Here is a 15,054-nt window from a genome sequence, read left to right on the forward strand (position 1 = left end):
TTTTTTTTGTATACTGATATTAGGGCTTGAACTCAAGGCCTGTCTTTTGGCTTTTTCTACTCAAAGCTAGCACTCTACCACTTGAGCTATAGCTTTACTTTCAGCTTTTTGGTGTTTAATAAGAGATAGGAATCTCAGAGACTTTGCTGTCCTGACTAGCTTCAAACTGTAATCACCTGCTCACAGAACCAGGAGCAGGTGATTACAGTTTGAAGCTAGTCAGGACAGCAAAGTCTGTGAGACTCTTATCTCCATTTAATCTCCATGAAGTCAGAAGTAGAGCTGTGGATCAAGTGGCAAGAGTGTTAGCCTTGAGCATAAAAGCTCAACAGTGTACAAGCCCAAGAACTGGCACCAAAAAAACCAGTATCATGTTCTTTCCTGCCTGGTTGGTTTCAAACCATGATTCTTAATAAGCTCAGCTTCCTGAGTAGCTAGGATTACATGTGTGAGCCACCAGTATCCAGCTCATTTGTATCTTTCTATGCAAAATGATTTAGAATATGAGTTTGCCCAAAATTAATTAGTTCTTCGACTAAAGTTTTGTGTTTTTTTTTTAAACAAGCATTCTTGTTAGCATAGATATTATAAAAGGCAATGGGAAGTGAGGCTGTGGCTCTAGGAGTAGGGCAGGGCAGCCTTGAGCTGAAGAGCTCAGGGACAGCACCCAGGCCCAGAGTTCAAGCTCCATGACCCCACCCACCCTAAAAAAAAAAGGCAACTCTGTAATCTACTACTGGTATTGCTAGGGTCTTTAGCATTCTAGGCCTGTGTCCCACCACTGAGCAACAATCGCCCGCCCTTAAACTGAATGTTAACTTGATTCTGGGAGTATGAGGGGGGGCTGTTAATAACCAGCATTGTTAAAGAACTTACTCCAAGTTTTACTCCACGCATACTTTTGAGTCCTTTTCTCATTGTGTTGGAGGAATCTAACTTTAAGTCATTTTTAATACCTTACTATCTTGAGAAAATAAATACAATATTATCTAGTGTAGTAGCTGATTAAATTTTGACAGTTTAATAGTTAAAGTTTAAAAGTTAAATGCTGTCATTTTGGCAGTTGAGTGACAGCATATAGAATTGTCTGTAACACCCATGAATATAAATACTGTTTTGGTTTTGCTTAGATATATTAAAATTACTATAATAAATTTATATACAACTTTTATTCTTTGACTTTTTCTTATGAATAGGCCTTTTTAGAAAACTAACCATTGCATAGTTGAACTAGCAAATGGTATGATTCTTGTTATTTTATGAATGATTCCCAGTAATTTTCTCTCCTAACGTAAGGGGAAAATATTCAGAAATGCTTCTTTGCTTTTCTGAATGATTGGTTCTGAATGATTTGTGGATTAACTCAGACTATTTTTTAAACTTCAGATATACATATTTGTCAGAATAGATATGTGGTAAAGTTAATTTTGAAGTAAATTTATGGTAGAACTTATAGTTTTATTGCTCAGCAGATCAGTGTTTAGAAGTCTACTATAATTTTCCCCCAACAGCTTTTTGTGCATCTGCTATTCTTTTCTTTTTTCCAGTCCTGGGCCTTGAACTCAGTGTCTGAGCATTGTTCTTGGGCTTTCTCAAGACTAGAGCTCTACCACTTGAGTCACAGCACCACTTCCAGCTTTTTTTTTTTTGCCAGTCTTGGGATTGAGCTCAGGGCCTGAACACTGTCCTTGGACTTTCTCAAGGCTAGAACTCTACCACTTGAGCTTCAGCACCACTTCTGGCTTTTTTTCTATGTATGTGGTACCCAGTCTTCGTGCATGCTAGACAAGCACTCTACCACTAGGCTAAACTCCCAGCCCCTTTAGCTTTTTTGTGTGTATATAGTACCAGTTAATTGAACACTGGTCTTCGTGCATGCTAGGCAAGCACTCTACTACTAGGCCAAACTCTTGGACCACATCTGCTTTTCTTTAAAGATTGGAACTTTGAGTTTTTTATATTTTATTATTGAGGTTTGAGACTAATGTGCCTAGAAGTAAAATAAAGCCAATCTAAGTTACTGAAAATTGTGATTTAGGGAGTATGTAATTTAAAATTTTAGCCTTTCTGAGAAACTATAGTTTATGGTATGATAACAATTTCAAAAAGTCAACTATCAGGGACTCTGTGTGTCTGTCTGTCTTCACAATTTCTCTTAAGTATTTATAGAAATTCCAAGAGGTTGCAGCACTTTGTAGGCTGATATTATGTAGGTTTGCTTGAATGAGAAAGAATCTAGTACCCATATTGAAACAGTATTAATCTAGAAGTTAGGCTTATTCTTACATTGTGGTATTACTCAATTTGCTTGGGTAGCTTCTTTATTTCTTTCTTTTTTCATATATTTTTATTGTAATTAATAGAAGGGTTACATTATATTCGACAGATAGAAGGTGCATTACTTCACATACATTGATACCCTTTCTCGTGTCTTGGTCCCCATTTCTCTCCCCCATTTTTTTTTTTTGCCAGTCCTGGGCTTGAACTCAGGGCTTAAGCATTGTCCTTGGACTTTCTCAAGGCTAGAGCTCTGCCATTTGAGCCTCAGCACCACTTCTAGCTTTTTTCTGTGTACGTGGTGCTGAGGAATTGAACCCGGGTCTTCATGCATGCTAGATAAGCACTTTACCACTAGGCCAAACTCCCGGCCCCTTCTTTATTTCTTCTGCTTGTAAACTAAAGGCACTCATCCTATTTCTCAGTCAGCTTTTTAAAGTTTGAACAAATGTTAAATGAAACAAGTTGAGATAAGTTTGAATAATGTATGTAAAATGTAAGTTAGTCCAGTAGTTCATTTTCACATTACCAATTAATACGCAAGTATGTTCAAGTATTTGGGCTTGAGCTCAGGGCGTGAGCACTGTCCTTGGACTTTCTCAAGGCTAGAGCTCTACCACTTGAGCCTCAGCACCACTTCCGGCTTTTTTCTATGTATGTGGTACCAAGGAATCGAACCCGGGTATTCATGCCTGCTAGGCAAGCACTTTAACCACTAGGCCAAACTCCCGGTCCCTCAAGTATTTTTTTATTTTTGTGCTAGTCCTGGGTCTTTTTTTTTTTTTTTGCCAGTCCTGGGCCTTGAACTTAGGGCTTGGGCACTGTCCTTGGGCTTTCTCAAGGCTAGAGCTCTACCACTTGAGCCACAGCACCATTTCTGGTGCTGAGCTCCTCCGATCTCAGCCTTCTGAGTAGCTAGGATTACAGGCATGAATCACCACTTTTTGATGCTTAATTGGAGATAAGAATCTCATGTACTTTCCTACATAAGCTGGCTTCAAACCAAGATCCTCAGATCTTTGCCTCCTGAATAACCAGGATTATAGTGTGAACCACTGACAAGTGCATTTCTTTTATTTTGCCAGTCCTGGGACTTGAACTCAGGGCCTGAGCTTTGTCCTTGGGCTTTTTCAAGGCTAGAGCTCTACCACTTGAGCCACAGCACCATTTCCAGTTTTTTCGGAAAAACTGTGTATGTGGTACTGTGGAATCGAACCTGGGTCGTCTTGTGTGCTAAGCAAGCACTCTACCACTAGGCCAAACTCCCATCCCGACAAGTGCATTTTTTAATAGAATTTTCTATTATACTTTAAAAAAATTGAAATAATAGTGAGTTTGAATTCATTGGTGCTCTTCCACTTGAACCATGCCTCTGTCCTTGTTTTTTTTGTTTTGTTTTTTAGAGATAGGGCCTTGTGAACTTTTCTGCCTATAATAGCATTGAACTACTATCTTTACCTACTACCCTCTTAGCTCCAGAGTAGCTGTGATTATAAGTATTAGCCACTAGTGCCTGGCTCAGCAATACTTTCCCAAATTTTTTCTCTTGTTGCAATGCATGCTTTAAAATATATCATAAAGGGCACTGTCCTTGGACAGGCCCTGAGTTCAAGGACCAGGACTGGGAAAAAAAAAGTCACAGACTTTAGTGGTTGGGCAGGCTTTGATCCGAGATCCTCCAATCTCAGCCTTCTAAGTAGCTAGGAATACAGGTGTGAGCCGCCGGTTCCCTGCAAGCCATTTTTCTCTATAGCATAAAAAGCTTTAAAGAAAATCTAATTTTATGTGGTGCTGTGGTTTGGATGTGGTTTGCTCCTATGGGTTCATGTGTTACTAGCTTAGTCCCCAGTGTAGCTACTTGAAGAGGTGGTGGGATCTTTAAGAGATGAGATGCTGTGAAAGGTTATTGACCCCTCTTCTCTTCTGGCTTCCTGTCTTGCATCTATCTGATATCCTTTGTACATGTGATCCTATTCTGATACCATTTGCCCTCATGTGTCCCAGCCAAGGGAACTCTTACCTGATGCCAAATTGATGGGGCTTGTCCAATCTTGGACTTTTATCTTCATAATTATCCATTAAATAAAAATATTTTCTTTGTAAACCACTAATTTCAGTTGTTTCCTTATAGGTGTAGAAAATAGACTAATAAGACACTTTTATGTTGGATAAGTTGTAAGTTGTTTTGGGGTTATAGTATTTTTTCTTTTTTCTTTTTATTTGTCTTTTCTTTTTGGTACTGGGGATCGAACCCAGGACATTGCACTTGCTAGGCAAGCACTTTGCTACATCTCAGCCCTATAGTATTTTTCTATACCAATTATATTAATTGGTTTCCTTATTTTCTAAGATTACATATTATTCTCTCTCTCTGTATATATATATATACACACACATATATATACATATATATACATACATATATATGTATACACACACACAAACACACACACATATTTTTTTTGGGGGGGGGCAGGCCTGGGCTTGAGCTCAGGGCCTGAGCACTGTCCTTGGACTTTCTCAAGGCTAGAGCTCTACACTTGAGCCTCAGCACCACTTCTGGCTTTTTTTTTCTAGGTTTGTGGTACTGAGGAATCGAACCTGGGTCTTTGTGCATGCTAGGCAAGCACTCTACCACTAGGCCAAACTCCAGGCCCCAATATTTTTACCTTCTCAAAAATGTTAGCAATATTTATTTTAGTATAACTGGATAAAGTAGGAAGACACTGGGGAGGGATGGGGGCTAGGTTGAGGGAGAAACAATTCCTGCAGTTTCCCATGCAGAAAATAGGAGTAAAAGACTCAAAATAGTGTCAATCTCTTTTTTTTTTTTTTTTTTTTTTTTTTTGCCAGTCCTGGGCTTGAGCTCAGGGTCTGAGTACTGTCCTTGGACTTTCTCAAGGCTAGAGCTCTACCACTTCAGCCTCAGCACCACTTCCGGCTTTTTTCTATGCATGTGGTACCGAGGAATCGAACCCGGGTATTCATGCCTGCTAGGCAAGCACTTTAACCACTAGGCCAAACTCCTGGCCCCAATAGTGTCAATCTCTTATTTTTTTTTATTTAATCCTTCAAAGCCAAAGCCATGGACCTCCAATGGCAATGCTGATGTTACTTAAAAGTCCCAAGTGTGAGCAAATGAAGAAGAAAGAGAAAGATAGGTTGATAGGAAGAGAGAGACAGTGTTGGCAAAAGAAACAAGCACTGAAAGATTGAAACCACTATAGGAGTGCAAACAATTCCTGATGCTGCATATTGGCTCCACAATAAGGCTATTATCATTAAGTCAGCAGTTTTAGTATGCTGTCTTTTTTTTTGGCCAGTCCTGGGGCTTGAACTGAGGGCTCGAGCACTGTCCCTGGGCTTTCTCAAGGCTAGCACTCTACCACTTAAGCCACAGGACCACTTCAGGCTTTTTTTGGTGTGTATGTGGAACTGAGGAATTGAAACCAGGGCTTCATGAATGCTAAGCAAGCACTCTACCACTAGGCTATGCTCCTAGAATGCTTTCTTTATTAACTACTTGTATTTACTCGCACACTGTATCCTGTTAATACTGATTGACTAAAACTTACTATAAATAATTCTTGTTATTTTCATAAGTGACAATTATTAAGAATATTGTTTATTCTATGACTCATATGTTTATTTTGGTTGTAGAAACTTGAATTCTGGAGGTACAATTTTCATATAAAAATAAGTTTATTATCTGACAACAATTTTTGTTGTTTGTCAGTTTTGGAAAACTGTTTGACATTTAACTGTGGTATATCAGTGAAGGGATTGCATACTTTAACATAGAGCTCTGGTCTTTTTTTTTTTTTTGCCAGTCCTGGGCTTGAGCTCAGGGCCTGAGCACTGTCCCTGGACTTTCTCAAGGCTAGAGCTCTACCACTTGAGCCTCAGCACCACTTCCGGCTTTTTTGTATGTATGTGGTACCAAGGAATCGAACCTGGGTCTTCGTGCATGCTAGGCAAGCACTTTAACCACTAGGCCAAACTCCCGGCCGAGCTCTGGTCTTTTATTCTTCACTCTTGAACTGGTGAGATACGTCCCCTGAGGTTGTTGCGGACAAGCAGATCTATTCATTAAGACCAGGATTGTTTTGTTCAGGTCACCTGAGTTGTAGCTGATGACATTTGGAAACATTTTCTGCTTCAGTGGCTTACAGTTGATCATTTATCTTTATAATGAAACATCTACAACTTTCTACTTAATATTTGCTACATTTTTTTATTTTCCTGTCACATTTGACCACTTCTTAATTCTGCTCACTAGACTGTTGTTGAAGTTATTATCAGAACTGTTTATTATGCTGTAATATGAAGTTTAAATCCACTTTGTAAATTATACATTTCAATATACTCCATCCCCCATATTATTTAATGTGAAAATTGACATACTACCAAACAATTTGGGTGGTGCTGAATGGAATTTGTTCTAAGTTTGCAGTAACTTGGTAGTACTTTACTAGTTAAACATCTTGGCCTTAGTGAAGGTCTTTATGAAGGCCATGTAGAATGTTTTAGAGAGAAGAAATCTGTATTTGCAATAAAGGATTTCCTGATTATTTACTGTTAGCATAAGCTTATATAAGCATAAAAATAACTAGATTTGGTGTTAAAAGATATGAATTTGCAATTTTGCGAATTTGGCATTTTGAAAGATTATAAGCCAGTGGTAAGAAATTGGTTAAATCTTCCCAGCATGTAATTTGTGAAACTCATTAGAATGGAAGCATTCATTGACCTGGCAAATGCACTTCTAGGGTATATGTTAAGGAGATAATTGCATAACTTCATAAATATATGTAAAAAGATTGATGTGTAAAGACATTTGTAGTTATGATAGCAGAAAATTGCTAACAATCTAAATGTTCACAATGAAGAGTTTGAATACATAAACAAAAATGCCGTATCAGCATTCTGGGACAACATATATTCATTAAACGTGATTATATGTTTATAAACATAGAAAATGACCTACAAAGTGATTAAGACTAAATTACATAGATATTCTTTGATTTTTTTTGCTAGTTCTAGGGATTAAATTCAGGGTCCTTGGATTGTCTCAAGGCTATAGTTCTATCACTTAAGCCACACATCACTTCTGATTTTTTCTATGTATATGGTACTGAGGAGTTAAACCCAGGTCTTTGTGCATGCTAGAGGCATGACCACTAGGTCAAACACCCAGCCCCTTGTAGATAACTCTTATTTGTGTAATACCATGTGTATACTTAACTTTTTCTTACAAATGTGAATAACTATCTAAATGATCTAATAAACTACCTTTGAAATAATGTAGATTTTTTTAATATGCAGAGAAGTCCTAACTATCCTTTGCTCAGTTTTCTCCTGATGTTAGAGCTTGCATAACTGCAGTAAAGCATCAAAACGAGATTGGTATTGGTACAATCCCCAGAGCTTGTTTAGATTTCCATGATTGGTTATACATACATATATTCATTTGTATGTACATATGTCTAGATTCATAAACACCATTGCCACGGTCAAGATATAGAACTGTTTCAGCCCGACACAATTTCTGGCAGCCATGAATCCATTTTCTGTCTCTACTTTTATTTTAGGAAAATTATGGAAATGGCATTATCCAATGAGTCACATTTTGAGATTGGCTTTTAAGTTAGTTTTTTTTAAGGAGGGGTGGATTATGGGGCTTGAACTGGGCCTGGGTGCTGTCCCTGAGCTCTTTAGCTCAAAACTACCCTAACCCTGGGCCTGGGCCTTCTCTGTGAACTCTTCAGCTCAAGGCTACCACCTTACTCTGGAGCCTCGCCCCACTTCTGTTTTCTAGAAATTAATTGGAGATAAGAGTCTCAGGTCCTTTTGTGCCTGGGCTGGCTTTGAACCTTGATCCTCAGATCTCAGCCTCCTGAGTAGCTAGGATTATAGGCATGAGCCGCCATGCCCAGCTAGTCCTTAAGATTTGCTGTTGTGAATCATGTTAAGTGAGCAGCTCAGATGTACAAATGGCACATGTTTTCTCTGATATATAGGGGTTATTTCTAAAACACATTGGGATATGATAAATTATATAAGATTCTAAGAACAGGAATGTGATTTAGTGGTAGAATGCTTGCCTAGCATGTATGAAGCCCTGGGTTTGATTCCTCAGTACCACATAAACAGAAAAAAGCCAGAATTGTTGCTGTGGTTCATGTGTTAGAGTGCTAGCCTTGAGCAAAAAGAAGCTCAAGGACAGGGCACCTGAGTTCAGGACTGGCAAAAAAAAAAAAAATAGGTGGCCTTAAACTCAAGGCCTAAACACTGTCCTTGGGCTTTCTCAAGGCTAGAGCCCTACCACTTGAGCCACCTACCACGTGGGCCACACCACCACTTCTGGCTTTTTCTGTGTATGTGGTACCAAGGAATCATACCCAGGTCTTTGTGCATGTGGGGCAAGTACTCTACCACTAGACAGAACTTCAAATTTTTGTACAAAGGATTTACCATTTATCAAAGCAGTTTATGTATGTTTATGTATGTGTGGTTTATGTGTCTATCTTTGAGAGGGTAGGGGTGGACACAGACCTCAAGGAAAAAAGGGTGAACAATAAAAGTGCAGTAGCAAAGCTCACTGGACACGGATGAAAGTGAACTATACAATTTCTGGGTAGAGATGAAAGAAAAGGATTGGGAGAGACTGAGGAAAAGGAAGACACTGTAGTAAAGGAAATGTACTTATTACCTGATGTATGTAATTGTAATCCCTTTGTACATCACCTTTATAATAAAGTAAATTAAAATAAAAATACAGTTTATTAAAAAAAAACAAGATTTTTTGTTGTGTACTTTTTTTTTTTTTTTTTTTTTTTGCCAGTCGTGAGCTTGAGCTCAGGGCCTGAGTACTGTCCTTGGATTTTCTCAAGGTTAGAGCTCTACCACTTGAGTCTCAGCACCATCTGGCTGAGGCATCTGGCTTTTTTCTATGTATGTGGTACCAAGGAATCGAACCTGGGTCTTTGTGCATTCTAGGCAAGCACTCTACCACTAGGCCAAACTCCTGGCCCCTTGTTGTATACTTCAATAGTTCATTCCTTTTTAGTTTCTGAGTAGTAGTCTCTGTTATAGATATACCATAGTTAAAGTAGTCATCCATTGGGAGACATTTGGATTGTCTATGATGAATACATCTTCCATGAATATTCATGTGCAAGTTTTCATTAGTTAGAGATAAATGCTCAAATGTAAAATTGGCTGTGTTGTATAGTAAGTACACATATAGTTTTACATGAAATTGCCAATCATTTTTTCAAGAACAGTTGTATCATTGTATTTTTATTAAAGCAGTTATTGAGAGATCTGATTTCTTCACATCTTTTCCTATATTTGATATTACTTCTTTTTGTGTGTGTGGGGGGGGGGTATCAATCATGAGACTTGAACTCTGGTCCTAGGTGCTGTCCCTGAGCTCTTTTGTTCAAGGGTATCTTTCTACCACTTTGAGCCACAGGTCTAGTTTTTTGTGTGGTTCATTGGAGATAAGAATCTCACTGGAACTTTTCTCCTTGGGCTGGCTTTGAACTGCTATCCTTAGATCTCAGCCTCCCGAGTAGGTAGGATTGCTGGTGCAAGCCACTGGCACCAGACATTATCCCTATTTTCTTTTCTTTTTTTTTTTTTGCCAATCCTGGGCTTGAGCTCAGGGCCTGAGCACTGTCCTTGGACTTTCTCAAGGCTAGAGCTCTACCACTTGAGCCTCAGCACCACTTCTGGCTTTTTTCTATATGTGGTACTGAGGAATCGAACCCAGGTCTTCATGCATGCTAGGCAAGCACTTTAACCACTAGGACAAACTCCCGGCCCCTATCCCTATTTTCATAGTGATTTATAGTGTGCAATATTATTTCATTGTGGCTTTTGGGTTGGTTTTTTTTTTTTTTTGGCTACAAGGCCCAGACTGGCCTCCAAATTTATAATCCTCCTGAGTGTGCCTTCCTAAATTCTTTGATTAAAAATGTGTACAGTTGTTACCAACAACTGTTTGACCTGCTTTGATACTATTTCAAAATATTAACCACTAATGAGTACTAAATTTTGTTTCCTGTTTCTTTCCAGTGTAAGGTTGGTAACTTATTTGTTAAGTTATTGAGGAATAAATGCTTGAAAATGTATTTAATATCTGTGCTTTGTTTTGTAGTTATTTGAAGATTGGAGAATTCACAGTGATTGAGCCGTGTGCTAGATGCCTTTTATACATTACTATATGGCTCTCACAGCTATCCTCTGAGACAATAATATCCTTGTATTTTACAGAAGAGGAAACAGACTTTCAGATTTAGTAATGTACGTAGGTAGATTGTACTAATAGGAAATGAAATACTGTATAATCTGTACTCGTCATCATATTGAGGCACATAGCATTTTCAGTAACTGGCTAATAGAATTCTCACATGCATTTTGGCCATTTTGCCAATTAATGTAATGGTTAAATTGATAGGTTGTATGCTTGGTGGACATGTTTTGAAATGACCAGTTGAAAATGCATCTTATTTCATTTTTGCTGGAAATATTTAGTATTTTAATTTGCTACATAATTTCAGTGGAATATTAGTAGATTTTTTTTTTTTGCTAGTCCTGGGGCTTGAACTTGGGGCCTGAGCACTGTCCTTGGACTTTCTCAAAGATAGTGATCTACCACTTGAACCACAGCAGCACTTTTTTTTAAAATGTGTATTTGGTACCAAGGAATTAAACCCAGACCTTCATGCATGCTAAACAAGCACTTTAACACTGGGCCACATTCCTGCCCCCAATATTAGTAGACTTTTTAAAAGATGTTTGTGTTCTAATTTAGTGACAGACAGGTGTGTTTTTTTTTTGAGTCTGTGGCCTAATGCTTGGCAACAGTGATGAATAAAGAAGTGACTCTCATGACCTGACTTTATGGAATTATAACTATTTGATACAACTATTTGATAATAAGAAAAGGATGCAACAGAAAAAAAATAATGTAGTGTCTCTAATGAGCCTTACCAAATATGTTAGTAGAGGCACTGTTCTAATTTTTTTCATTTTGCTAAAAATTTCAGGATAGTAGGAGGAGGCATACTTGGGACACTTTGCTGCTACTTTGTGAGGTTGGATAGTGTCTGCTTTTTATTTTTTATTTTATTTTATTTTATTTATTTTATTTTTATTTTTATTTTGCCAGTCCTGGGCTTGAGCTCAGGACCTGAGCACTGTCTTTGGACTTTCTCAAGGCTAGAGCTCTACCACTTGAGCATCAGCACCACTTCTGGCTTTTTTCTATGTATGTGGTACCGAGGAATCGAACCCAGGTCTTCATGCATGCTAGGCAAGCACTTTAACCACTAGGCCAAACTCCCGGCCCGTGTCTGCTTTTTCTTATGTGTATAATGACTCCACTACTTTTGGGAAAAAGTATATTAAGATTCTCCATGGGATTCCAAAATGATCATGGGGCTTGAATCTTGGACTGGTCATTGTCCCTGAGCTCTTCAGCTCAAGGCTCCTTTTCTACCACTTGAACCACAGTGCCACTTCTAGCTCTTGATCTGTTTTACCTTGTGGGTCTTCTCTGCTATTTATACCCCAAATAACTTAACTTTGTCATGATATATGTTGCCAGATTCAGTATAGGTGGCATAGATTATATTAATTGTATGAAATTTTGATGAAATTTGCTGTATTTCTGGTATTTATTGCTGGAATATTGTAGTGGAAGTCATATATAGAGTGTGTATAGAATGTGAAGTTGTTGTTTATAACAGATATCTCCCTAAAGATTTATGAAATCAAAATAAGTACGTGGATAGATTAAAAAATGTAGAAATGGCAGTGGTAATGTTTAAGGACTTCACTGTGGTTATGAAAACACTAATAACCATTTTCTAGATTAATTGTTTATTTAGGGAAGCCCAGTGAAGGTTCCAAAAACTAGAAAAATTCTTATTCTTATGCATGAGATCCTTGGGCATAGCTCTCCAGTCTCTTGGTTCCATTGTTCATTGGGATGTCACTGGCAAAACTGAGATTCCTGTTCTATGACTCCATAAGCTTGTGTTGCTGCCAGAATGATGGTCAAGGTCTAAGAAGGAAGTCCCTTGTGTGCCATCGTATAAGAAGAATAAGAATAGTTATATCTGGTCTTAGATCAGTTTGGTTGTTTATATGGCATTTTGTTTGTTTAGTGAAAAGTCCATCTAATAGATTATTCCTTTTAAGCATTGATGCCTAACCTCCCACTGTTGACAGTTTTCTGATTGACCATAAGGGTTGGATTTTATGAATATAGTATATATATATTGTAAATAGTACTGTTTGTATTACAAATTTATTTAATCTGAATAAGTATGAATTTTTGCTGCTTTTTAAAATCCACTCTTGCATGTTTCCAGTGCTGCAAATGGGCCTTCAGAATCAACACTTGGTTTCTAATTGTAATTGTCTTGGTAACATTGGCATATTTTTGTAGTACCATTTTACTTTTATTTATGGCAAATGATGATTTGTTAGTTGCCTTCTGCCAGAACATCTGAGCTCATTTGTTTAACTAAAACAGTACTGTTTCATAGATGCCTATAACAGGCAGCAATAGTTACCAACCACTCCAGTTGCTTACCCCCTTATTATGGCTCTAAATCAAGCAAACAGGAAAGCAAATTATTCTTACATGTTCCAAGAAGTTCAGAAAAGTAGAGAATGGAGGGGATGAGAGGAAAGAAATTCTTTATAACAATTAGTGTGTTGGTTTTGGCAGAAATGTGCCTGGCTGATTTCTTTTATAGAAATAATATTTCAGAGTGCAAAAATTGCAGGCACATTGTGAAAGAACCCTGCAAGTCATTTATTGAAGAGATAATTACAAAGTGTTTTTCTCTAGTGGAACCAGGCATGGTAGGATGCCTGAGTGAACAGTATACTTTCTATGTTTTCATAAAGAACTGAAGTTGCTTTTGCCCAGAAGAGGTGATTGCTCAGGAGGTGGAGGGAATATTGGTCCCTAAGTACTGAGAACCAGGACTGTACATAACTGAAGGTGCTGGCTGGCTCACCACAAGGGGGGTTCTCCATGGGAAAGGGGATCATTATGACAAAGAAATCATAGTGCTTCATAAAGATTAGGTATTTACATTTGAAAATAACTAGACATCTTTAAAATCCCTCTCCCAATACCCACAACCCTGTGCTAGAGATTTAAACCCACCTATACCCTCTAAGTAAATAAGAATTCTTATTACTGATCTATCCAATTATCTTTAAAATACCTTAACAAAAATTTAAACTTGAAAGCTGAATATAGGAAACTTCTTGAGGAGCAAGGGGAAATATCTACTTTGTGCTAGTCTAAGATTGCCACCGTGAACAGTTGACCCTTCCTACCCCTATGCACTCTTTTTTTTTTTTGTGGGTCATGGGGCTTGAACTTGGCCTGGGTGCTGTCCTGAGCTCTTCAGCTCAAGGCTACCTCCCTACCCTAGAGCCAAGCCCCATTTCCTGGTTTTCTAGAGGTTAATTGGAGATAAGAGTCTCAGGTCCTTTTTGTGTTTGGGCAGGCTTTGAACCTTGATCCTCAGATCTCAGCCTCCTGAGTAGCTAGGATTACAGGTGTGAGCCACCACACCCACCCTATGCACTCATTTTTATGATTGGGTACTTTTCTTGGCCTTAGGTGTCTGAAAGTTTTCTGGTAAAAGTCATGTCTAAACCTCCCTTATTTCTTTAAGACTGTATTACAAATAAATGAGAACCAGATAATTTGATATCCTGTCTAAGAAATTATTGTCAAACTGAAGCATAAACCTTTTCCCAAGGGTTTCTTCTAAAGAGTTCTGTCCGTCTTTGTCTATGCCTTCTAGCTCTGTGTCACTTGGTGCCCATGTCTGTCTCTAAGTATTTGTTTCATCTGTGTATGTCTGTGTCTTTTTATATATTTAAGGATTGCTGAAACATATATATCTTATATATATAGATATATTCTCTCCATTTTGTTTTTGTTTAACTGTTATAGCATTACAAGTATCATGGTACTATCTTAAAATGCTGCCATTTTTCTAAATAGCAATAATTGTATTCGCAATTGTGTTAGAATTGAACAAATGGAACTCCTACTTTGTGCTCTACTTCAGAGTGCCTGTCTTGCATTTTTTTTGTCTTCTTCCTCCTAAGCCCATCTCTTTGAGCAATTTCATATTGAAGATTAGAGTAAGTTTTCTAGCTACATTGAAAATTGAAGCTTCATTTTGTTTCCTATTTTTCTCATTTATATATTCCTTTGATACTTAATATTTAATAGATATTTAATATTGTGGTTTTAAGTTGCCTTTCTTTTTTTTGTCTCTCCAGTACTGAGTTGAAGCTGTTGGAAGAGGCAACCATTTCAGTCTGCAAGTCTTTAGGTAAGATAGAAGAGAGCACATGTGTCATTAATAGTATTAGGGGGTTCTTTGTAATAATTCCCTAGGTGCATCCACTATACTTTGAACAAGTTTACCCCTCCATTATATTTCCATACCTCTCACCTTTATTTAAAAAGTTCTTTTTTTTTTGCCAGTCCTGGGCTTGAGCTCAGGGCTTGAGCACTGTCCTTGGACTTTCTCAAGGCTAGCATTCTACCACTTGAGCCACAGCACAACTTCTGGCTTTTTTCTAAGTATGTGGTACCGAGGAATCGAACCCGGGTCTTCGTGCATGCTAGGCAAGCACTCTACCACTAGGCCAAACTCCCGGTCCCTAAAAAGCTTTTAAATATGGGAGCAAGGTGTTTTAGAAATACTTAGAGAGGGGGCT

At 38.0% G+C, this 15,054-nt stretch overlaps 1 protein-coding gene across 3 annotated transcripts in view; it reads left to right on the top strand.

Annotated features, from left to right (window-relative positions):
• Window positions 1-15,054, top strand: part of Dym (dymeclin) — a 253,030-nt gene that overhangs the window by 21,372 nt on the left and 216,604 nt on the right. For 2 of the 3 annotated variants that reach the window (XM_090353126.1, XM_090353124.1), the window contains exon 3: window positions 14,611-14,663. In XM_090353126.1, the coding sequence (XP_090209252.1) occupies window positions 14,611-14,663 (53 nt within the window). Of the gene's footprint in view, window positions 1-10,441; window positions 10,588-14,610; window positions 14,664-15,054 lie in introns of all 3 variants that reach the window. The other variant, XM_090353125.1, reaches the window with a different exon arrangement.

The sequence above is a fragment of the Megascapheus bottae genome, chromosome 19 (assembly GCF_031878675.1).
Source record: "Megascapheus bottae isolate mThoBot1 chromosome 19, mThoBot2.hap1, whole genome shotgun sequence".
Lineage (NCBI taxonomy): Eukaryota > Metazoa > Chordata > Mammalia > Rodentia > Geomyidae > Megascapheus > Megascapheus bottae.